At 37.0% G+C, this 26783-nt stretch overlaps 1 protein-coding gene across 3 annotated transcripts in view; it reads left to right on the plus strand.

Moving 5' to 3' along the window:
• Nucleotides 1-59: 59 nt before the first annotated feature.
• Nucleotides 60-26783, plus strand: part of LOC142353459 (uncharacterized) — a 44464-nt gene continuing 17740 nt past the window's right edge. For 2 of the 3 annotated variants that reach the window (XM_075405709.1, XM_075405711.1), the window contains exons 1-5: nucleotides 60-410; nucleotides 599-794; nucleotides 16827-17075; nucleotides 21598-21748; nucleotides 24855-24997. In XM_075405709.1, the coding sequence (XP_075261824.1) occupies nucleotides 610-794; nucleotides 16827-17075; nucleotides 21598-21748; nucleotides 24855-24997 (728 nt within the window). In that variant the 5' untranslated portion in view covers nucleotides 60-410; nucleotides 599-609. The remainder of the gene's footprint in view (nucleotides 411-598; nucleotides 795-16826; nucleotides 17076-21597; nucleotides 21749-24854; nucleotides 24998-26783) is intronic. The other variant, XM_075405710.1, reaches the window with a different exon arrangement.

Consider the following 26783-nt stretch of genomic DNA (forward strand, 5'->3'; position numbering starts at 1 on the left):
CACACAAAAATAGTTAAAGAGCGCTTGCGTATTAGATCAGCAGCTTCGTAAAAATTCATTTGAACAGCAATACAAATTGAGTAAATATAAAACGTGCACTCGTAGTTTTATGCTCAATTTTTCAAGTTTTAGTTGCTCTGAAACTGAGCAGCAAAATTTGCTCATCAGTTAAGCTCATATTTTCAATGTTGAACTGATTGAGGGATCAATTTTTTTCACAATTCCTTTCGACTTTACTTGGTTAAGGTCTCCTCAAAAGTTATTGCGAGGCTTATTTATCTGACGTCACTAGAGCATCGACTTCGAAATTCGATACAAAGTTACTGTGCAATTTTAAACAACTTGGATTTGACGGATATCTAACTGATAAAGGATTTTACAAACTCCACCTCATTGAGAAGCCGGCATAGGTCGGATCTGTTTCCTGTTACGCTTGTGAACAAAGTTTTCGGAAAAAAATGCACCGATCCATTTATACCGTTGTGAAAAAACTGTCTTGTCAAGTTATTGCATCGGAAAAGGCTCGGTCGTTTTTTAAATTAGAATGGCGTACTATAAACGTTGAATTTTTACAGTAGGAAACAGATTCGTTACTTAGTTAAAGTGAAAATGGAGAACAGCAAGGCCTCAGCGGAGTTTACACGCGTGGCTAGAAAGAACATCGACAACTTCTCATTGGAGGACAGTTTGAAGAGAGTGGAGAGGGAGGCAGAGATATCTAATAAACTGCAGAATACTTCTAATGTGATATCACAGGATGAACAGGAGTTGATGCAACAGACTATCCATGACAGGTAATGTCACTGTACAATTTGAGGTGCAAGATCTGCGATAAGTGCAGCCGATTGACACAGAGCGCCAGAAGTCTGAGCGCCAAAATTGTTAACTGCTCTGAAATTTACTTAGTACTTCAGTCAAGTTGGTCTTCATGCATACTTTGTAGCGTGACTAAGTTGACAGTCGAAAAAAGGTGAAAACCGTGTGATCAAGACCGAGCATTAATTTGACGTGCAGATACGGCGAAATTGAGTATTTTCAGAATTGCGCGATGCAATGAGACTCCGATAAAGCCTTGTCAGTTTATGCAGAGCAAATACTAAAGCTTCGGAGCATATTCGCACAGGTTTGCTTGATCCTCTTGAAAGATGTGTAATCCTTGTGTATCATAATTTGTCTTCATCAAGGCAACCCCACCCATAGTTTGAGCACAATTCATCCGGTTGCGGACACTTTAATTCTAGGTAGTAAATTCCTCTCCAACAAAATCTGAAGCAAATATTGTGTTGATCATTTTTGCATTGCTGCACCGTTTCGAGTGCCTATTACGGCCGGAACTTCTTTTTTTGGTATCTAAATTTCTCTTTCATTCACAAATGTCAGCAGTGGAACCTACTTAGCGGGATTTTACTTGTAAAAATTACACAAAAGTTAGACCGAAATAAATTGGTGTAGCTTTTTTCAATGTAAAATTTATAGGTGGTTTAAGTGGTATATAATAACCTCTAATGGGGTAATTTGAAGCACCGTTTAGTGAATTTATGTACTCCCTCCACATGACCCACCCATTGAAGCATGCTGTATTATCGCCGAGCTCCGACTAAACATTCGAGAGCAATACTTTCAAGGCAATTGGGTTAGGTTTTGCTTTTGAGCGCCTGAAAGAGATAAGTGGAAAGCAAGAAAAAAAACTGCGCCTCTGCTTGCCGAGAAAAGTAGGCAGGTCATGTGAGACCCGTGACAAGAGGGTGAGCACAGCCTTTTTGGCGTGATGCGTAGTATATTTGCCGTTTTCAACAAAACAGTCGGTCTTTTTTAATGCGATTTTTCGCTTGATCAATTTTTCTTCTCAAACTTTTGACTTTTCGTCTTTTTGACTTTTCGTTCACAGGGTAAACAGTTAGCGCCAAGCGGGCATTTAGTGCTCTTAGAGCCTTTCAGCTCACTAGTCTTCAAGTATGCGATTCACAGAATTGTTTTGAGACTTATACTTATGGTGCCCCCCACTGTTGCCACCCCATCAGCCGCTGGTGCATCCCCCCTCTGCTGAGCTCACTTACGCCACTTCAATTAAGTTAAAGCTAGCCAAAATTGTTAATTGCTGGGAAATTTATTTTCTACTAAGTACTTCAGTCAAGTTGGTCTTCATACATACTTTTTAGTGTGACTAAATTGACCGTCGGAAAAAGGTGAAAACCGTGTGATCAAGACCGAGCATTAATTTGACGTGCAGATACGGCAAAATTGAGTATTTTCAGAATTGCGCGATGCAATGAGACTCCGAAAAAGCCTTGTCAGTCTATGCAGAGCAAATACTAAAGCTTCGGAGCATATTCGCACAGGTTTGCTTGATCCTCTTGAAAGATGTGTAATCCTTGTGTATCATAATTTGTCTTCATCAAGGCAACCCCACTCATAGTTTGAGAACAATTCATCTGGTTTCGAACAGTTTTATTTTAGGTAATAAATTGCTCTCGAACGAAATCTGAAGCAAATATTTTGTTGATCATTTTTGCATTGCTGCACCGTTTCGAGTGCCTATTACGGCCGGAACTTCTTTTTTATCCAAATTTCTCTTTCATTCACAAATGTCAGCAGTGGAACCTACTTAGCGGGATTTTACTTGTAAAAATTACACAAAAGTTAGACCGAAATAAATTGGTGTAGCCTTTTTCAATGTAAAATTTATAGGTGGTTTTAGTGGTATATAATAACCTCTAATGGGGTAATTTGAAGCACCGTTTAGTGAATTTATGTACTCCCTCCACATGACCCACCCATTGAAGCATGCTGTGTTATCGTCGAGCTCCGACTAAACATTCGAGAGCAATGCTTTCAAGGCAATTGGGTTAGGTTTTGCTTTTGAGCGCCTGAAAAAGATAAGTGGAAAGCAAGAATAAACTGCGCCTCTGCTTGCCGAGCAAAGTAGGCAGGTCATGTGAGACCCGTGACAAGAGGGTAAGCACAGCCTTTTTGGCGTGATGCGTAGTATATTTGCCGTTTTCAACAAAACAGTCGGTCTTTTTTAATGCGATTTTTCGCTTGATCAATTTTTCTTCTCACGCTTTTGACTTTTCTTCCTTTTGACTTTTCGTTCACAGGGTAAACAGTTAGCGCCAAGCGGGCATTTAGTGCTCTTAGAGCCTTTCAGCTCACTAGTCTTCAAGTATGCGATTCACAGAATTGTTTTGAGACTTATACTTATGGTACCCCCCACTGTTGCCACCCCATCGGCCGCTGGTGCATCCCCCATCCGCTGAGCTCACTTACGCCACTTCAATTAAGTTAAAGCTAGCCAAAATTGTTAACTGCTGTGAAGTTTATTTTCTACTAAGTACTTCAGTCAAGTTGGTCTTCATGCATACTTTTTAGTGTGACTAAATTGACCGTCGAAAAAAAGGTGAAAACCGTGTGATCAAGACCGAGCATTAATTTGACGTGCAGATACGGCGAAATTGAGTATTTTCAGAATTGCGCGATGCAATGAGACTCCGAAAAAGCGTTGTCAGTCTATGCAGAGCAAATACTAAAGCTTCGGAACATATTCGCACAGGTTTGCTTGATCCTCTTGAAAGATGTGTAATCCTTGTGTATCATAATTTGTCTTCATCAAGGCAACCCCACTCATAGTTTGAGAACAATTCATCTGGTTGCGAACAGTTTAATTTTAGGTAATAAATTGCTCTCGAACGAAATCTGAAGCAAATATTGTGTTGATCATTTTTGCATTGCTGCACCGTTTCCAGTGCCTATTACGGCCGGAACTTCATTTTTTGTTATCTAAATTTCTCTTTCATTCACAAATGTCAGCAGCTGAACCTACTTAGCGGGATTTTATTTGTAAAAATTACCCAAAAGTTACACCAAAATAAATTGGTGTAGCTTTTTTCAATGCAAAAATTATAGGTGGTTTTAGTGGTATATAATAACCTCTAATGAGATCATTTGAAGCACCGTTTAGTGAATTTATGTACTCCTTCCACATGACCCACCCGCAGAAGCATGCTGTGTTATCTTCGAGCTCCGACAAAACATTCGAGAGCAATGCTTTCAAAGCAATTGGTTTAGGTTTTGCTTTTGAACGCCTGAAAAAGATAAGTGGAAAGCAAGAATAAACTGCGTCTCTGCTTGCCGAGAAAAGTAGGCAGGTCATGTGAGACCCGTGAAAAGAGGGTAAGCACGAGCCTTTTGGCGTGATGCGTAATAGATTTGCCGTTTTCAACAAAACTGTCGGTCTTTTTTAATGCGATTTTTCGCTTGATCAGTTTCTTTTGACTTTTCGTCCTTTTGACTTTTCCTTCACAGGATAAACAGTTAGCGCCAAGCGGGCATTAAGTGCTCTTAGAGCCTTTCAGCTTACTAGTCGTCAAGTATGCGGTTCACAGAATCTCTTTTGAGACTTATACTTATGGTGCGAAGGGCAGTTCTCAGAGATTGACCCCCCCCCCCCCCAATGTTGCCGCCCCATCAGCCGCCGGTGCATCCCCCCTCCGCTGAGCTCACTTACGCCCCTTCAATAAAGTTAAAGCTAGCCTCACTAAATCGTGCCTAGCTACAGTTGAAGCCAAGCGCTCGCCTGTCATTTGAGAGCAATTCGCGCAACGTTAGTCGGTTATGTTTGAAACTTTTTAAAAATGAAGAGTATTTCATTCCATAATTTATTTATTTTGTTGAAATTTGTTGCATTGTTTTTATTAATTTCATTAGAAAGCAGCTCCAAAAACGCATAAAATCTCAGCTAATTACCTTCGCTTTATATATACTTGATTGTTCAAAAGTGCGATATAAAATGCTCTATAAGTAACATCTTCATTTCAAAAAAAAAAATCGATGCTTTTTATATCTGTCTTAAAAAATTCGACATTTCTTAAATAATCAAGGTCTGTGTTTATGAAGATTTCAATTTCAGTTTGTCTCTCGTATTCTTCTAGGCATTTAGGCCGTCAATTAATGGTACACTTATGAGTGCAGATATCTTTCAAAAGAAATCATTTATTAATCGTTAACATTGCAATGCTTAGGACAGTTGTTTGATTTTGTTTTCAAGGTAATTCTCGTCGTAGAAAAATCAAATCAGTACGAGGCAGCATCTCGTTTTTTATGCCTTGCTGGTAATCTTTGAGATTTCAATTTGAAGCTAATAAAAACTTGTACTTTTTAATTGGCCCTGTGGACTAATGATGATGAATTTTATATTTTTACGGATTGAATTGCGTACGACTTTTATTCTCCTAAGATTTTTCTGATCTGAGCTTCTTATGAGTAAAATTGGGAGTAAAACAGAACTGAACATGATGGCTCTTTCCTGCTCTTGGTCGCAAATAGCCACGTATCTTTATTGAATTATTCCGCATTGAATTTTATCCGCATTGATTAAATGCTTCATAATAACAATTTGGGCGACTAATATTAGGAAATTCAATCGCATCACCATGCACCAAAATATATGGCGTGTTTTCTGAATGTTTTGTTTTCTTTTTCAAAATTTTAAAATAATCCTATATAAAACTATTAGCTTCGTTCCTTATTTTGCGATATTTTGAATAAAAGGATGTTAAACCTGAGTTACATTAATTTCAAGCACCAAGATAACACAACAAGGAGGCTCGTTAATGTGCGTTTGCATATGATGTTCCGACCCAAGCATATCTACATTTTTGTCTTAAATGTCAAACAAATGAAGAGATAATAAAAAGCAGATGTTTGAGTTTAACACCTTAAAACTCGTAACAAACCCATGCTAATAATTGAATTACATAATGCCAGGCTCTTTATAGCGTTCACAAAATCTGCCATTGAACAGACTACGAGAAAAAAGCTATCAAATAATCAAAAACAAAAATTTCATGGCAAAAAACTTAATATCTAAGTTTAAAAGCACCCAGTAACCAAGTGAAAATTTATTTTTTCCCAATAACACAGCCGATTTGACTTTTCTTTATTGATAGCATCCAACAAGTAAACAAAAAGAAGAAAAGTGAGGCAAAATTCAAAATCAATCAACAAATAAATTCAAACGTTGTAAAATCATTAGCTTTTAACGAAATAGTTCTTGATAAATTTACTAAAATGTCATTACAAAATAGACAGGACTTGCCTTTGGTTAGACTAAACCATAGTGTTAGAATATCGATCAAACTATACTCTTAAACTTAGTGAGAATTAGAAAGAAAGTTTGACTTACCAGATTAGAAAGACAAGCAAAATGATTTCGATCAAAGAAATTATATAAATGAATCGTCAAGAAATGGTGCTGAGAATCAATATTCGGTTCAAATTGGTGAATCTAGATAACTAATATTAGAGTTAGATTAAGTGATGTAAAATCTTCCCAGCATGTATTAAATGATGATGATATCTCCGGAAGTATGAATGAATTCTTAGAAAAGTGCAAATGCATTCCATTTATGGTTCCCTTTGCGACTGATTTGCAGAAGCAAACCGTATTGGGTATCCCTTGCGACCCCCACTATAAATCACGGTGCTAAGATTAGTTTTGTATCTTGACTTTTTCACACTGATAATGGGTATATCTACAGCTGATTTTTGAGTCCTTTTTCGTCCCCAAATTCAAATCACCATCTTGATCTAATAATCAATCTCTCCTGTAAATCTCTAAATTCTACTGTAAAATATCATTTTGTTATTCTCTCATTTTTTGAGAATTTAATTCTTTTACTTAGTTAAAAACGCTTTTTATTCCGCTTGCGAAAGTCCATAACCCAACAGGTTATGGGCCCAGCAATTTTCTATGTCATAAAATTAATTTCCAAAACAAAACTAATTTGTTGTTGACAGTCATAATCCTTTTCTGCTTAGTACTTTTTCTTTTCACAACTGTTTTGCCTGCTCAAACCTCAATGGATCAACAGACAGTGAAGCTGCTGACCTACACAGGAAAGGCACAGGACTTTCCAATCTGGAGCACAAGATTTGTGGCGATGATGCAGAACAAGGGACTCTACAAATCACTACCGGGGACAGAGGAGCAACCCAATGAGCCTGCGCCACTGGCCAATGGGGCAACCAATGATGAGAAAAAGAACCACAAGGTGCTGAAGGATGCATATGAGAAGGAAATTGCAGACATCAAGGAGAAACGGAACAATGTGTGGTGCCATCTGGCACTGACTCTAGATGCAACAACCCTCATGCTGATGAGACATGACTGTGTGGGAGATGATGGCATTGGAGATGGCGCAAAGGCTTGGAAGCTTTTGCAAGAGAGATTTCAGAGTGTGGAGACGCCGACAGTGGTGACTTTAGTGGCACAGCTTGCTCGACTGCAGCTTGAGGATTCTGAGGATTTGGACAGCTTCTTCATCAGAGGACAGAAGTTGCTCACAAGGCTACAAGAAGCAGGGGAAGCAGTCTCAGAGACCCTCTTCAACGCCTTGGTCCTCAATGGTCTGCCAATGAGGTATGAAAGTTTTGTTATACAGGAAAGCTTCAACCCGGCAACGAATTTCACAGAGTTGAGGAAAAGGCTGCAGAACTTTCATGAGAGCACGGTGCAGAGACACAAGGGACAAAGTGGTTCAGTGGCAATGGCAGTGAAGCGTGACCTCAAGAAGGGACCCAAGAAAGGAAGCTGCTTTGTGTGTGGGATCCCTGGACACTTTGCCAAGGACTGCAGGAGGAAGGAGACAGCACAATGAAGCAAGTGTGGTGAGAAGGGTCACCTAGACAGGGCATGCAAGAGAAAAAGAGATGGAGGCAAACATGAGTCAGTGGCAATGGGTCCAACATTGGCTACACCAGACGAGGAATGCTGGGCAGCTCTTACCCAGTGGAAGACAGCAGGCATGCTAGTGGACAGTGGTTGTACAGATCACATAGTGACGAATATCGATGCGTTCCTGGACTTTGTGCGCATTCAATCAGTGGTCAGAAATCCCAACGGAGAGGCTTCCGGAGTGGTGGGCAGAGGCTGTGTGAGGATCAGCATACCCTCAAACAAAGGGGAATTCCAATGCGAACTCAAAAAGGTTCTGTGTGTGCCGGACTATTCTTCAAACCTCCTATCAGTCTCAAGATGCACGGAGTGGGGACATAGCTTCACTTTCGAGAGAGGAAACAGCTGCATGAAACTCCAGAAGGGAACTCGGGTAAAACTAACACAAGAAAATAATTTGTTTTACTTACCCTGCAGCGTTCTAGAATTCAAGATGAGTTCCAACAGCGTGAAACTTGACAGTGCAAGGAAGTGGCACAGACGATTGGGTCATTTGAATCAAGCGGATGTGGTCAGGAATGCACCAGAGACAGTGGGGGAACTCGATGATGTATGCAATGTGTGTGCATTGGCCAAGATCACAAAGACTCCAATACCAAGAGTGGCAGAGACCCAAGCAGAAGAGAAGCTGGAGAGGGTGTTCACAGACGTGATGGGACCTTTGAGAGTAGAGTCACTGTCAGGGTTCCGGTTCTGCATAGTGTTTGCAGACCAGTACACGAAGTTTGTGTTTGTGGACTTGCTTAAGGCAAAGAGTGAAGCACTGGCCAGCCTGAAGAAATTTGTTCTCAGTGTGGGGACGCCCAAGAAGCTGAGGCAAGACAATGAGAAGGAGTTTCTCTCAGAGCAGTTCAAGACGTACTGCTTAGATGCAGGCATTCTACAGGAGAAGACCATACCAGAGACGCCACAACAGAATGGGTTATCTGAAACGTGCAACAGGACACTGCTGGAGATGGCAAAATGTTTGCTCATTGACTCAGGACTTCCCAAGATGATGTGGGGAGCAGCAATTTTTCACGCAGCAAGGATCAGAAACTTGGTTGTGAGACTAGGAGAAGAAAAATGCCCAGCAGAGCTGATGAGAGGTATAAAACCTAAGCTTTCAGTTAGTAAATTATCTTTTTTTGGTTGCACAGTCTTCATGAGGAAGAAGGACAGAGAAGTCAGCAAACTTGAACCCAAGGCACTGGAAGGAAAGTTTGTGGGTTACACTGAAGGAGAAAACGGATACCTGGTGTACATACCCAACACACGCAAGGTGATGGCAGTTCGAGATGTGATCATCAAGGAGTCTGAAGTGGGCTCAATCTCTGACAACAAAGAAACGGCTGACCTACTAGATGATGGGTGGGAACTGGGAATCTGGCACCCAGATGATGGTCATCAAGATGATGACAAGAGAGAACGACAGGACACATCTACTGCAATAAAGGAAGAGTGGAATGACGCAGGGAGCGTGAATACTCAAGAAACAACACTGAGACAAAAGGCCTCAGATGTTGGAGAGACAGCACTAGATGAAGGATCTACTGCAACAAGAGGGAGTTACAGAGACTCAGAGTCACTGGAAGACAGTGACACAGAAGACTTCTCACAGTTAGAGACAGTTGGCTTCAATGAAGATGCACTGGAACACGCGGACAGAGCATAGCCCAGACGAGGGACACGAGCAAGGAATGTTCCGCAATTTTTTGGAGAAGTCAGGACCCATCTTGCTGTGACTGAGGGCGACTATGTGGAACCCAAAACAGTCTACAAAGCCAAGCAAGGTGACGATTGGGACCAGTGGCACCGGGCAATGAAGGACGAGGTCAAGGCACTCCAAGACAACGAGACTTGGAACCTAGTGAGACCACCCACAGACAGGGACGTCATACCGGGCAAATGGGTCTACAAAGTGAAATTGGGACCCAGTGGTCAAGTGGACAAATACAAAGCGCGCTATGTGGCGAAAGGCTTCAAAGAAGTGGAAGGACTGGACTACTTTGAGACTTTTGCGCCTACTTGTAAGCCAGAGACATTCAGGATTCTACTTCAGCTATCAGCGAAGCAGGGCCATGTGATGCACCAATTCGATGTCAAGACTGCTTTCCTGCACTCACCAATCGAGGAAGAAGTGTATCTGGAACAGCCACAGGAGTTTGTAAAACGCGGATCAGATGGGGAGAAGTTAGTATGTCGATTAAATAAATCAATTTATGGTTTGAAACAGGCTGCTAACAACTGGTACAAAGAGCTGGCAAACTTCCTACTGAGACAGGGGTTCACCAGAAGCAGGAACGATCACTGCTTGTTCGCAAGATCAGAGGCAGAGGATCACACCTTCATCTTGGTCTGGGTTGACGACATCATAGTAGCATCAAGAAGTATGACAGTGATCTCTGATGTCAAGAAGGCACTAGAAGCAACCTTTCACATGGAAGACAGAGGGAGACTACACTGGTTTCTGGGTCTAAGAATCAGACGAGAAGAGGGCAAAGTCACAGTCGACCAAGAGCGCTACATAGAAACAATGCTTGAGCGGTTTCAAATGGATCAATGCAAACCCTCAAGAAGTCCAGCTGATTTGAATTTGAAACTTCAGACAGCACAGAACGGAGACGAAGAAGTGGACCAGAGGATCTACAGAAGCTTGGTTGGATCACTTCTGTATCTGGCCAAACAGACGAGGCCAGACATCATGTTCACAGTCAACATTCTGTCCAGACACATGAATGCACCTACCAATCAACACTGGATGTGTGGAAAACGACTTCTGCGATATCTTCAAGGTTCAAAAGGTTTGAAGCTTACTTACACAAAAGAGGCTAGTTATGATTTAGTGGGGGAAAGTGATGCAGACTGGTCTGGAGACGTGAACGACAGAAAATCAACAACGGGCTATTACTTCAAGCTCAACGGACGTGGTGCAGCACTCAGCTGGGGTGTCAAGAAGCAGGCCACAGTTGCTCTTTCTTCATCAGAAGCGGAATATCAGGGCATGGCAGCAGCAGTTCAGGAAGCACTCTACCTCAAACAACTTCTAAAAGATTTTGGCATCCAACAGAAACGTCCAATAGCAATTGGAGAGGACAACCAAAGTTGTATCAGACTTTGGCAAAACCCAGTCATGCACAAAAGGAGCAAGCACATCGAAACAAAGTTTCACTTCATCCCGGACAAGACGGAGGATGGGACTATTTCAATTCATTACGTTCCTACAGACAAAATGGCAGCGGACATCTTCACAAAGTCCTTACCCGTTTCGAAAGTCGAAACATTCAGAGCAGTTTTAATGGGAGCAGACTCTACGCAATCAGCTCAAATCTGAGTAGGGGTGTTAGAATATCGATCAAACTATAGTCTTAAACTTAGTGAGAATTAGAAAGAAAGTTTGACTGACCAGATTAGAAAGACAAGCAATATGATTTCGATCAAAGAAATTATATAAATGAATCGTCAAGAAATGGTGCTGAGAATCAATATTCGGTTCAAATTGATGAATCTAGATAACTAATATTAGAGTTAGATTAAGTGATGTAAAATCTTCCCAGCATGTATTAAATGATAATGATATCTCCGGAAGTGTGAATGAATTCTTAGAAAAGTGCAAATGCATTCCATTTATGGTTCACTTTGCGACTGATTTGCAGAAGCAAAGCATATTGGGTATCCCTTGCGACCCCCACTATAAATCACGGTGCTAAGATTAGTTTTGTATCGTGACTTTTTTACACTGATAATGGGTATATATACAGCTGATTTTTGAGTCCGTCCTTTTTCATCCCCAAATTCAAATCACCATCTTGATCTAATAATCAGATCTCTCCTGTAAATCTCTAAATTCTACTGTAAAATTTGATTTTGTTATTGTCTCATTTTTTGAGAAATTAATTCTTTTACTTAGTTAAAAACGCTTTTTATTCCGCTTGCGAAAGTCCATAACCCAACACATAGAAACGGACTAAAGAAGCTGAAATATTTACAAACAATCCACGAAAACACAAACTATTGAAGCCATTAAAATCATCAGCTGTTATCCGAATTTTGATTTTTTTTATCTAAGATGTAATCTACAATAATTCAGCTGAAATTATGATGGTACATTAAAACAGTTCACATGGGCCGTATTTGGGAATCATTGGGGTCCGCTCTTACTTTAATGTGCTAAAAGAAGAGAAAAAGAAACTCATATTGAGCACTCAGAAAATTTTTTTGAAAACTTATATTGTCGAACAAAGAAAATATCAGTTCCGACTTAAAATCAATTGATTTTTTATTTGTGGAATTACAAGCATTTGGATGGGACCTCTCAAAGATGAGATTAGATTACAATTTGACAAAAAAAAATACAACAAAAACTGAATTATTTTTTTGAAACGAATAATATAAAGAACTCTAAGACTAATCGCCATAAACTGACTGCATTGAGCAACATCATTCATTCAAACCTTTCTATGAGACTTCTCGACAAATCACGACTTCAAAATAATGGGAAAAAACATGGAAAAAACAGCAAATTAAAAAATAAATTTGAGAGAGAAAAGAGTCGATGCCATTAAAAAATGAATTTTTCAATGAAAAATTTTCGATTTTCAATTAATTGTTTAATAAATTAATTTTTTAACAGCAGATGGATTCTTATTTTTTTTAACAATGGGACTACAAGAAATCAACAGATACGAACAAATATATTAAAACCACGAATTTTTTTAGAATACCCGTAGTATTAACGCTTTTAATTTCAGTAGCTGTCGATGGAATTCAATTATTACGCTAAACTATGCCGCGATGGGAAAACATTGATGCTTCCCATTCATGATTCAGCAATAAGACATAACAATAGGTCTTATGGCTATGAAAAGAACATCAATTACAGGTAAATCCAAAAATACAGTGAAAAAGTGCGAGAAGAAAGTGTCGAAGACAATTATACGTCTTTTTCAAGCCATTTGGAACTATTAATATTAGGATATTGTGATAAGATATCAAATGGAACCAAAGTTATGAAAAAAAATCCAAAAATTAAAAAATATATGAAAACTTTGGCATCGAAGCAATAAAACCAATTGTTAGAAGATAAGGCCACCAACCAGATTAATTTTGGTTGCAGTAGAAATGAAAGAGGTCCGGTCATTACTGAGATTAACTTAGATTTACCAATAAAAAGGTTAATATCAGTTAATGTTAAAAAATGTCTAAAATTTAATTTCAAAGACATTAGCTCTCCACTCAAAGCACCAGATAGGTTCACTTAGTACCTATTAGGAACCCTATTACACTTTTAGTCAACGAGTCTATGCCATAAGAGTAGAAAAATTTAGTAAAACTCAACAAGAAAATCAAAACTTCCATTAAAATTACAAAAACTCAGAGTCAAAACCAAAAAAGCATGACTGATTTCTTGAAAACCAATTAAATGTTCATCTGGGCATCACTTGATTGTAAACGAGGTTTGTTATTAGCGGAATTTTGATATTAAAAATGTCTAATCTCTAAGTGACTTAATGAAAAAGAAAAAAATATAAAAAATTTTCTAAAAAAAGACCTCTTAGAAAGAAATCGAAATGTTTTGATTGTAAACTTTCCTATGAGACCAAAACTGGCCTCTTTGTCGCTTTTCGTCTCCTAGGAACAAAAAATTCATTACCTTTTTGCGTGAACTGTAATTTTGAATTAGTTTGTTTATGGAAATATATTCAGTTGGACAAAAATTACGCTAAAGGTGAACAAAATCTTGCAATTATCCCGTGTACACACAAAATATTAATCCTCGATAACAACTCGAGAAAAAAACGGAATTCAAAAACGCTTTTTAATTTCGATTTCTACGCTGGACGAGCTTTTTAATGATACCACTCACATTTCTCTACTCACATTTCTCACTCAGGTTTCGATCTGACTGAACAAAAAACCATTTGTGTATCTAGTTCCTCGCCCCACAAGTGGGTTTGGAAAAATTATAAACGTTGCTTCGAGCTTCAAAAAAAACAATAAATAATAAAACGTTTATTAACAAAGAAATGCGAGATCTTGTACAAAATACAGCTTTTTTAATTGGTCCATTTTGTTTCAAAATTAGCAATTTTTAGAATTGAAAAAAAATGAATTCAATTGGTAACACTACTGGAGAAACAAGAAAACAGATTAAAACACAAGCCAACTCAGATCAAGGGATGTGACGTGAGTTGTTCTGCTGTGACGTGATTTATTCTGTATTCAAACTCAGAAACACTGTCGAAATTTATCCAAATTTTTGGAAGGAAAATGAACGCAATCAACCTTTAGAAATACTGTTTCTGGCGTTGGCGCTTTTGAAGAAATAAAAAACAATTTTGAATTTAATCACAGTGTTGACAATAAATCATTCAAAATCACTTTTTATATTTTTTTAATAATTTGCTACTGTGCTGGTTGAAAATTAGCATAAAAAATGAAGGAAAAATGATCTTTCCTGGACCCAATTCGTCATCATCATCAACATTGGAGTTATTTAAGCACTTTTTCTAAATTTCAGAAAAGAGTGATGCTCATTGGTAAAAATAATGTTGAAACAGATGGGTTTTCAATTCTTTCATGAAAACCATGAGGCTTTCTGCTGATTTCAGTTCTGCGGGTAATTGATTCGACATTTTGGCTCCAATGCAGTCCATGGACTTACAACCAATAGCAGTCTTTTTTAGGGAATACAAGCTTCCCGGAAACGGAAGATATTTTTCCAGTTTCATATTGGAAAACACTGAGGCAGGGAGGTAGAAGTTCTCCGATGAAGAGGGACTTGTAAGCAAAACACACCCTTTGTATTTTAATTGGTACACAAGATCTTATAAGCATATGTCGACTTTGAAAATCCAAAAATCATCGTATAATATTCAGTTGTTGCAGCTGATTATAGTTGGAAAAAGTAATTGCTGTCATATGTTTCCCGTAATTTAATCTTTTGTCAGGAAAACCCCAATAGATTTCAGCTCTGCTCTTATATCAACTGTTTCGTTTAGCTCTTTGACGCGTTTCCAAGAAAATGTTTTAATTCAAACCAAATTGGATTTGTGTGGATGAAATTTCAGCCCTGCTGAAGCGAACCAGTTGCAACAAATATATGTCAAACTAGTTTTTAAAATAAAGCTTTCTGTAGAGTGTTTAGGACAGTAGGCTGACTGCCCTATACTCAATAATTCGCTTTGGTCTACATACGACGTAATTTGTGTTTGTGCGACTTGTTCAAAAGTTTTCTCAAAGAAAAGTTGGTTGCTGAGTGGTCTATAAATACCAAGTATTTCCAAATTCAAAAACTCTTTCTTGATTTTACCAGGACAACCGCACGTTTAAACCGAGTTAGAAAAATCTCAGTGGTAAGCGACCTTTTAATAAGTGACAACAGATGTGATAATCAAAGGTCGCTTAATCGCTTATGTGCACAGGTAGGGAGAGGATCATTGAACGATGATGCATTTGGAAGACTAGTGGCAAAAATTTTTAGATCACTTGAAGTAGAATTCGTTAACTGAAATTGACGCTATTTGACAGGGAGATTCGGTCCACATTTAAATTGTTCAATAATTTTGTCACGTTGTCAATGACGTAATCGTTAACTGATTCAGCTAAACAATCATCTGAGGCGAAAGGAGTTGGAAATCTAGTTTTTTCCAGAATTAGGGTTTTTGACTAGTCCAAATTGTTTTTTAAGGCCGTTTTATTTTGCAGTAAAAGGTTGTTTTGCTTTCTGTGTGACTTTTCTGTTCGAAGTCATAAAATTCGTCTACTGTCAGAAATATGGGGGAGCTATGCTCACGGTTCTGTTTTTCATATTTATGTTTCTTGCATTTCCTTTTTCTTCAATTTGGTTGTCACAGTCACAAAATGAGCATTTTCTAACTTTGGCTGTTTTAATTGAAGAAGCATAGTAGTCACAGATGGATTCAATTGATTCTATTTTGATAGAGCAAAAGTTGTCAAGGTGTTCAGGAGGATGTACAAGAGAGAGAGAGAGAGAGAGAGAGAGAGAGAGAGAGAGAGAGAGAGAGAGAGAGAGAGAGAGAGGAAGAGATCTAAAGAGGCGGAGAGTTCATGTTCGAGACTAAAGAAATTGACATTATTCCAATTACGATAATATTTTTCCGTTCGAGTTTTTGTTTTGTACTGCAGTTTTCAAAGAGAACGTTGTTAGACGCTAATCTGAGAATATGATATCAAAATTTGTCAGATATTTAACATCAGAGGTGTTTAATGCAAAAATCTGATCAAGTGTTCTACCCGCTATATGAGTATAAAAGCCAATTAGGGGAATGCAACCAGCTGAAAGAAGAAGATCAGCAAAAACCTGTACTTGACTGGTGGTTGATTTTTTAAAGTGGTGATCAAAATCTCCTATAACAATTATAGAAGGGTATTCCAATTGTGAATAGTTATTGGATTAATCATTCATTGCAAACAAAGAATTTATTGAGATCAGCTATCATTTTTACAATTTTAGGATGTTAGTTGTTTGTTAAAAAAAGGGCAGATACCAACTAATTTTTTCTCTAAATTTTTCAAATAGTTATCTATTTGCTGGAAATTTATGGACAATTTTTTTCTTCCATTTTTGCTGTTAATTTTTTTTATATTTCACAGTTGACTGTAAAGTTGAATGTAAGTTTTTTGGGCCTTGTGGGTTTAAATGCTGGTATGTGTCGGTTGTAAAATTGTTGCTCGAACTTTATTATTTTGTGTTTTTGCTCACATAGGAGTGTCGCAATTTCCAAATTTTCAAAGAAAGATGGTAATGGAATAGTTTTTTCCATTTGAAAGAGTCAAGAAAAAGGCAAATTTCCATCTTTTTCCAAATTTGCTTAAGTGGTGTTGCTCAGAACAATAATTGCAATCCAATCAGTTCCGTTGTTCTTCTAAACCAAATGAATTTCTGAAAACTCTTTCTCTGTTCAAAACTAATTACATGAACGGAATTATTGGAAAATACGCAGGATAAAAAGGCACTCATTCAATTCATAAACCAATTTGGAGATTTTTAAGTTCTTCTCATCAATAACAATAACCTAAAAACAAATCAATAAACAATTAGTTATGATTAATAATCTGAGGAGGAGTTACGGTCTCTGAGATCGTTTTGCAGGTTCAAAAGCTACCCGATGTTTGAGAAGGGTCAACACAGACCTCCCGGAAGCCCCCCAGAGAGACTAAATGTGCACCCGAATTATTCGAGGACAGAGAGGAACTGGAGGGATACAGAGGACAAAAGGTCACTCGAAACAGAAGCAAACCGGCCCTTCTACCCAACTTTTGGGACTTCGGGTGGAGGGGCACCATTGAGGGACGATGAGGGGAATAAAATCACGAATCTGAAGTCTGACCCGGAGACCAGGTAGAATTTGATTCCTGCCTGATGAATTTCATCATTATTGTCTGAAAATTGTCTATGAGCAACGGTGAAGCTTAAGCTTTGAAAATATTGACCTCTTTCCAGCCCATTCTTGGTAGAAAACTTTTTTGATTTGAGAGGTAGGTGTGAACAAATGTATACACGTTTTGCACGTTCTTTAAAAATTGGATAACTGATAGATGTAAAAAACAGGCATTAAAATAAATAGATGATGATGAATATAACAAGATGATGATACATTAATAGTTTAACGATTACAGAGGAAAATTGCATGAAAAACCAATATAGATGGTCAAGTTACGAACGGTCAAGTTTGACAAGAGAGTGATGGGGGTTGGGCAACAAAAACAACGAGGTTGAGGTGCAGTATTTCTTGTGACAGTTAGTTTGAATCAATCAACTCAAACAATCATTCATTTTTGTCTTGTGTGGTTACTTCTTGATAACTTCTGAGCAAATTTTAGATCCAGAATCCGGCATATCTATAGGAAGTAAGTGATGAATTAATAATAATCACGTGACCCAAAGCTAATTCAATTTCTCATCATTCCTCCCGTTAAATATCTTTTCATACCCTTTACGGTACCACCGCCATTATTTCATGCCCTTTCATCATGTCATGTAATATCGCTATTATTAATTTTATTATAAACGTTGTTGATTTCAGCAAACTCTATATCTGATCCGTTCAAATTATTTATTTGTCGGGTTTCAGTTTTCGCCTAATAATAGTATTGAATACAAAAGTTTGCAAACTGCGAATCGTTTCTAGATCCGACTCGAATCGTTTCTCGAACCGACTTCTTCAATTCGTCTTTTAAAAACACTCGAAGTTTTCTTTACCTGTTAAAAGTTTAGTAAAATTTTATGAAATCCTCATAAGACCTGTTTTACTATTGATAAAAGTTCTTATACGGCGCTAGTTGACAACTAAAATATTGCTGAAAAGGTGCTGTAAAAAACATTGGAAAAAATGTTATACAAATAGCAAGTATTTATGTTCAAATGATTTACGCCAATTAGCTAAAATGAGCCTCTATTCTTGAAGCTCATAAGCGAGTCGGTAATGTTCCTTTGCACATAATGTTCTGACTCCAATCAGCCTGCCTCATTTCTGACTTAATTATGTACCAAATAAAAACAATTAGAAGAGATATACACAAATAATTGTTTGAGTAAAAAAAATCATTACAAACCCAAACAACCAAATGAAATATATAATGCCAAGCCGAATTAGAGAACTTGTGATTCCTGCCATTATTAAGACTATGAGACAATACAAACTACGAAAACACAAAAGTAAATAAAAATATATATGGCAAAAGCTCAATATCTAATTTCAGAAGCACATTGTAACAAATCAATATACCACCAGAAAAACCTAAAATACACAAATTCACTTGTACTTACCTACAAAGCAGATGCAACTTGTTCATCATGGGACTAGATAACCAGTCGACCAAAAATAAAAGCATGGGCGGGTTTCAAATTTTTTTTTTTAGCTTTTCTAAACTAAATGATCTCAAACGCCATAGAAAACAGCAGCAGTTAACGTAAAATTCCTGGTTAAAATCTACCTATAGGTCCTCACAAAAACAATGGGCATTGTCCTTGGTGAGACTAAGTTCTTGGACAGGACTACAATTTAACTAAAGGTATAGAACTAGAGATGTTTTTGAAAACATTATACAATAACACAAAATAATGGATAAATTATAATCATCAGCTGTTATCTGAAAAATATAAATTAATGCAATTTTAATGTGTTTTTTTCTGATGGGTCTTGTCATTAACGCGAAAATTCTAAAGGACAACAAAAACACAAAAAATGAACACTCAGAAAATTTTTCAGAGAACGCATGTTGTCCAAAATTTAAAAAATCAGTTCAAAAGTGTAACAAAAAGGCAGGTTAAATCTATATCACAAGAAGTGGACGGAATCACTATTTGATAAGTCTAAGAGTCAGGTTGACAAAATGAAAAATAAAAAGGGAAAAACTAGCAAAAATCTGATAGTTTTGAAAACAAAATTAAAACAATCAAAGCCATCAGATATAAACTGAAGGCATTGAATATGTTCAATAACCGCCTAATTGGAAGCTGCTGGAGCGTGCCTTAAATGGGAAAAAATTTTATGACCACATTGAAAACAACAATTACAGGCAAAACCTGTTGTAAAAAAGTGTTGAAGTAGTTTAGAAAAAAAGAGATGATTTTGGGTATTTGAAATTTTCAAATCCAATTGTATTTCCCACTGTTATGGTAATGGAACTTCAAAAAATCAACTTTTACGAAAAAATATACAAAAATCACTGAATTTTAAAGAAAAATTGTAATATTAGGCACCTTAGAGAAAAACCCTTTCAACAGAAAACCTTTTATAATTGATTTTAAACTTGATATAGAAATCAACTAGAATATTCGTTGCCAGAATAATCTTTAAGACTACAAGAATGACAACAAATATCAGACTAATTATTGGTTCGTTTTTAATCGTATGAGACGTGTTATCTTCGGGATCAACCCACAAATTCACAAAACTGAGTTTCAAAACAGGTACCGTCCAATGTTTTTCTGCACTCTAACGGTAGTAAAAATCTTTAAAGTTTTTAAATTTTGTCGACATTTATTGAAGACTCTTATTTAATACTACAATTTAACAATCTTTAATTACGCAATTGAGGAAAATAAGCTAGATTCAGCAATCCTATGTTAGATTTTTTTTTCAATTTTTTTTCTTTTTTTTCTTTCATGAGAGTTGAATGCTTAGTACTCTTCGTTTGGTATCATAACTGCTCATATTTTTAATCTAGCATTGTAGAACGTTGAGATACCGGCTTTTCAAAAAAGATTTGTTCTGTCTGTTATGCTTTTCACATTCACAAAATAAACTTTTTTCGATATTCACAATAATAGGAGATTGAGATCCGAACAGGGACACCTATTGCTCCACCAAACCTTGAAACTGTTTGCTCAAATGTACAGCCAAAATCCTTTCTTTAAGCTCTAAAAGAAACTGCCGAGACTTCGAAATCCCCGACTTTAAAATTCGAGCGTTTAAAATTCTTTGGTTTCTAAAAAGTGTGGATGGGAAAATTATGGCAAACGAATTTTACCAAGCCTCTCTACTTATAAAATATTGTTAATTGAAGTTAAAACTGTTTTAGAAAAACTCAAAATTAATTTCCTTTACAATTAAAGTCGGTTTCAATTTTACAAAGTTATTTTTGGGCACGGCTCAAAGGTGTCAATTGAATTATGCAATGAAACGGGTAACACTTTTTCTCAGTTTCTAGTGCCATCTCATAAAACTTCAATTTCAAGCAATTGTCTAACCACCGCTTTTTTGGCATTGCAGTTGTTGAATTTACTTCAGTAATAGCTCAAATGATGCTGCTCAACATTTTGCTGCGCTTAAAATTTCTTATAATTTATTCTGTTAAGACTTCTGAAGTTAAATGGCGAAAGATTTTAATTAAAAAACGAGATAAGAGAAATGCGGTCATTATTTCCTATGCTTGCGTTAAAATTGATTTCTATTTTAACGCAAGCTACACGGAAAGCAGTACTTCTTGACTGGCGTTTTTCTCGAAGCAAGCAGTCCTAAAAAAATTTAGGTACTGTAAAAATTAACAAAAACTTGATTCAGTTTCCAGAGACCGCGAAGGATGCGATATTTTTTCTGCCCAAGAACTTTATCTATACGAAATTTTTTAAAATAGTTAAAGTGCTTACGAAATGAGAACACGATTTAAGATAGACGCTTTTCACGTCTGTGACCCTTCAACCTCCACTGCAAATGAGAAACAAGCTCGACTCAAATTTCGTTGATGAAGTTATACAACTAAGCAAACGTCAGATGTTGAACTTTGTGCTTGAATAGCTGAGTAACTTTTCCCCATCAACCATTATTTAAGTAGGTTTATATATAGATCTACATAATTTCAGAGCCTCTATAGAACGAGAATTGTTTTCACTTTATGTCTGCGTAGTATCATCGACATTACCTTTATATTATTTTTTCCTTTTTGTTACTCTTAGATGAATTATAAATTTAAACTTTCCCCTTCCACTATTAGACGCTTGAAAACAGATCGCTACGATCTAATATCGATTTTTCTGGTAATCTGATTAATGCTCTTTTTAAAAATGGTTCCCGATTCATGTTTAGAAAAAGACAGACACCAGAATATATTCCTAATTACTATTGTCGAATAAATAAAAGCAAATTGAATGGGATTATATTTTTTTAAAATTTAGTCAAGTTTTGTACAATATTTTTGAAAACCTTTAAAACTTTTTATCTGTGCGATTTTAAAAGATAGTTGCAGAACTGTTCCGCGTGTTTTGTATGAGCAATTTTCTATTTTTTAATAAAATAATTCAGTAAAATTCCATTAAAAAATCAACAATAAATAAAAAAAATCCATTAGTTAAATATTCCACTATTTGTTTTTAAAAAGAATTAGTAAAATTCCAGTAATTGTCTGTTTTCAATTGTCAGGTTCCAACCGCACAAAGACGGGACAGTGATAACAGAGAAAGCGTACAGATACATAGCAGATATGGGACACACAAACGAGTATATCAAAGAACTTGACGAGGCTGTCAAAGAGAAACAGAAGCAGAAATTGCTCGAAAAGGAGAGAGAAGAAGTATGTATCGTCTTGCAAAATTTTGCAAGAATCTTGCAAGATCTTTTCTTTAATCTTTAAAATGTAAAATCAAAATTTCATAACCATAACAAAAGTTTGGTTAAACATTTACATTTAACGATCACTTTAAAAGCATATGAAAAGTTTGATCCTTTCTTGCAAGATAACCATTCGGTTTCGACTGCGGTTTGGCCTTAATTTTGTTAAATTTGCAAGATGTTGTAACAATCTTTCATGGTTCTTACAAGACGTTGTCAAGTCTAACGAGAATCTGACAGGATAACTTAAAAGATCTTAGAAGATTAACATTTTCTTCTCGATTCTTACCAGATTTTTTTTCGTACAAGATTCTTGGATAATTTACTATTCCTGTGAGATTTTGCAAGATATTTTTTATGGAAAAGAGACCCTGGAGTTATGTGAAAAAGCGCCCAAAAATAGCCGCAAGCGACCCATCGTGAGGGTTTTTGGCGGAAAATATTTCATAAAACGGAGCTACGAGCTACATGAACAGTTATCCAGATTGAAGAGCATGACCCAAGCATGCTCCGTTCAGGGGGTGTTGCACTGTGCGGATGGGGGGATAATGAAAGGCTCGAGTTAAAGGCGCGAACTAATGACAGAACCTTGGTAGCATCTGTAAGGTCTTGAAAGATTGCTTAGAGTTGCCAGTTGTTAGGTACCATAGTAGTTCAGTACTGAATCATGATATTTCACTACTCAATCATGAACAGAGAAAGCAATAAAAACCAACTGTGCGTGCCATTTTTATGAAAAAAAAAATGTTTAATGAGATTATTCTGCGAAGTCTTCGAGCGAAAAAACCTCAGATTACTCTGATACAGTACTGATATAGCATTTTACTATTGATATTTCATGGATGAGTACTGGTTTACTATAAGAGTAGGGTCCGTGTGATCCCTCAACCGCATGAGTTTGAACACCCCCGCTGTGAGTCTGCTTCGGATCTGTTGTCATTTGGTCACTCAATTAGCAACGGCCGTATAAATATAGTTTCTCTGACTTGATATATTCTCTAAGTATTATAGTACGCTAAGGCTTAAATTTTTTCAAACATGCCTCTGAAAAAGCGATCTTGGGTGTCACTAACGCAGAAGTAATTTATGGCGCAATTTAAATGGTTTAAAAATGCATGGTATGATCGTGATAACGTGCAGAAGTACATGGAAGCACATTGCTGAGGCGAAAACCTTTTGAAGAGGGTTAGTAACCCATGTTGTAGACGTGATCCGTAACCTCCACGTGATACCCCGGGTAACTACCGCTAGCTCAGTTAGGGGAAGTTAACTAAGCGGATAGTCTGAGGAGTGTGCCCTACTAATCTAGCCACCTCGGACTCAAAACAAATTTGCTGTGAATTCTTGCCAGTCCGATACTCATCAGCGCAGGCAAGAGCCTGAGATGAAGGAGTTGAGGCGGAGCTTGGATTAGCGCCTTTGAAAGAACTGAGCAAATGTGGTTGTTGGCGGGACCCTGCGAACAAAAGTGGCTCTTGTAGTCATGTCTCGCCAACTTCTACCTGTTGGAAATGTCTCCAATGATCGGAAGATGACGAAAGTTGACTGATTCGAAAGTCAACAAAATAACAAAAGTAAAATCAAAACTAGTAGATGAAGTTATGATCGTTTAGTAGTAATTTGGCTAGACTCAAATTAAAGTCTCTTACGAACACTAATCGACCAGAAACCCGTGTTAGTAGGCAACGAACACAGGTCTAGTATGGTTGAGATGTGAGGGAGCTTGGGACAATTGCTACACTGTATTCACTGAAAGTTGATGAGCAGTGGATGAGAATACTGTGTGTGGTCCTTGCGCACAATTAGTATCTGAAATGAAAGTCTTCTAGTAGGAAATACTGTGTATGGTCCTGACAAAATAGATGTATTAATAGTCGCAGAAATAACATCAAAAGTAGTGGAGCAACTGTGATCGCTGGGCTAAGAGATACAAAGTGGCTGCACTAGATTTTTGGTCCAGACAACACATGCTCTGCTATGTCCCGAAAGATGTTTTTACGGACATTTGAGGCTCACGGCACTCATCTCCTCAAAGAGCTAGACCCCAGATGGTCTTCGCACCGATGCTCTGGTCTTCATGGCTTGGAATTAATTCCTCTAAAGGTCTGATGAGTAATTACCTGAGTCTTTGGCCAAATGGGAGGTGCACTTAAAAGATCTTAGAGGATTAACTGTTTCTTCTCGATTCTTACAAGATTTTTTTTGCACAAGTTTCTTAGATAATTTACTATTCCTGCGAGATTTTGCAAGATACTTTTTTTTGGAAAAGAGACACTGGACTTAGGTAAAAAAAGCGCACGATAATAGCTGTAAGCGACCCATCGTAAGGCTTTTTGGCGAAAAATATTTAATAAAATGGAGCTACGGGCTACATGAAGAGTTATCCAGATTGAAGAGCATGACCCAAGCATGCTCCGATCAGGGGGTGTTTGTTGCACTGTGCGGATAGGGAGGGGGGTAATGAAAGGCGCTAGTTAAAGGCTCGAACTAATGACAGAACCCTGGTAGCATTTGTAACGTCTGGAAAGACGGCTCAGAGTTGCCCAGAGTGAGGTACCATAATAGTTCAGTACTGAATCTTGATATTTCAGTACTGAATCATGAACAGAGAAAAGAATCAAAACCAACTGTGCAGGCCATTTTCATGAAAAAAAATGTTGAATGAGATAATTCTGCGAGTGTCTTCGAGCAAAATGAGATAAGTCTTCGAGCAAAAAAACCCTTAGAATACTATGACACAGTTTTGATGTAGCATTTTACTATTGATATTTCATGAATCAGTACTGGTTTACTAAGAGAGGGTCCGGGTGGCCCTTCACCCGCATGAGTTTGAACACCCCTGCTGTGAGTCTGTTTGGGATGTTTGGTTGTCATTTGATCACTCAATTAGCATCGGCCGTATAAATATAGTTGGAAGATGTTTATTTTTGTTAAAAAACCAACTTAAATAAAAATGCAAGCAATGTTTAAATTGATACATTTCCTTCTGTGAATTTATTGCTAGTCTTTATCAACTTGCTGATATAAGAACTAAACTTTATTTGTTTATTTTGGTTTGTGTCATGCAGGTGTTGAACGCGATGCACAAGAGAGTAGACCCTTTTGGGCAAGTGGGGGGAGGGGCACCCATTTCCATGCGTGGTCTGGATGCACACACTGGGGTGGATTTGCACCAGGGGTTCCACCAGAATGATCCAGTTTACACAGATAGGTACGATATTTGTCGTCGCTAATGTTAGAAACGAAGCATATTTCTTTAAAGTTTTCCTGAAGGAATTTGGTTGAAAACTTCTAAAAGTTGTTTTTTTTTCTAAATTAACAAGAAAATGGAGACCACAGGCCGGATTCGATTGAGTTATTAATGATGAGCTGAATTTAATGAGTAAACAGAAAAATTGCTAATTAACTTGAGCTTATTTGATGCTTCGTTTTCAGTAAAAAAAACAAAGCAAGACAACGCGGGAAGAACAAGCACTCGAAATTCCAATCCCGACTCAACTGATTCAAATAATAAAATCTCTTAAGATAAACATACACACAAAAAAACAATGTGTAGCTAAATTGAACAAATGCACAAGAATATGAATAAAATGGGCAGTCACTCAGTCGCATCATGAAAAAGACATTGAGAGTCTTCCTGTTGATTTGCATTCGTGGTTAACACTAGCTCAGACCTTCAGAGACTGTCAAATATATACCATAGTCGAAATTACACACGTATCCTCATAAGATAATGAATAGAAAATTGAACAAGGAGGCCCCGCTCATCCACAATTTTGGCATAATTGTCTACCAAATGAGGAACAGATAGAAAAACCCAACAATTATTTTTGTGAATCCCAGAAAACCAAAAAAACCCAGAAAAAAACCCACGTTATTTTCAAAAAAAAGATTATGCACGAAAAGTTAGCCTCCAAAGCAAATAACTCAGTGCAGTAAAAAATGATGCACTAGATTGATGAGACATGCCAATATTAAGAAAGCGAGTACAGGCGAACAGCAGAATCAAACAACAACAACAAACATTAATTTTATAAAAAACTTTATGTCAGTTTTAAAAAACAAAACTTAATAAAAAAGTCAACATACCGTCAGATAAAACTGAAACTAAACAAAATAACATGTCAATTACCAGAAAATATATGGGACCATAAAAAAATTGGTAACAATTAGACAAAAAGAACAAAAACAGTAAAGTTAAAAAATTCTCTTTTTTTCTAAAACAATTAATTTCAAAGTAAGGAAAACCAATCGAAATCAAGTAAAATATCCCAAAGGTTTACGATTAGCAATGCTTCTATAAAAGGGCATTAAAACCTGTTCTTATTTAATTTTTATGCGGCTAAAAAGAACAACAAAAAGACAACAAATTAAAATTCAATTAAAACTTTCCAGTAAAAGCCATCGAAGACGTAAAGCCATATTTCGGCCCCCAAAATATGCTCCATTGCGCCTTCCTCAAACACCATTAATGTAGTATGTGGCCTCTCATTAATCAGACCAAGTAACAATTAGACAAAAAAGAAAAAAAGGGCAAAAGTATCCTTGAGACCTGCAATTATCCAGAATATGTCTACAAAAAAAAGCGAATAGAAAAACCTGTGTCAAAGCCAGTGAGATCATAACGAATTTTTTTTAAAAAACATTAGATTTTGAGACACCAATTCAATATGACACCTTCCCTTGACAGCAATATTGTCATATTTGACCTGTAATTAACAAGACTAGGTAACAAAAAGACAATAAAAAGAACAAAAATGGAATATATTTTTTTTTATTTTGGAAAACAACTGTTTTCTAAATCATGAAAGCCATCAGCTATCTACTAATAGCAGTTTATTGGCTCATCTATTCGTTGATCAAAAAGTCAATGAAACATGTCATTATACATTCGACTAAAACGACAACGTAAAAAGGACAGCTGAAGACAAAATTTAAAAAGTCAATTAAATTTTTCAAGAGAGATGTGTCGAAGCCGTTAAAGCAAAAATCTATAT

The sequence above is a fragment of the Convolutriloba macropyga genome, chromosome 14 (genome assembly GCF_964194025.1).
Source record: "Convolutriloba macropyga chromosome 14, txConMacr16.3, whole genome shotgun sequence".
Classification (NCBI taxonomy): Eukaryota; Metazoa; Xenacoelomorpha; order Acoela; family Convolutidae; genus Convolutriloba; species Convolutriloba macropyga.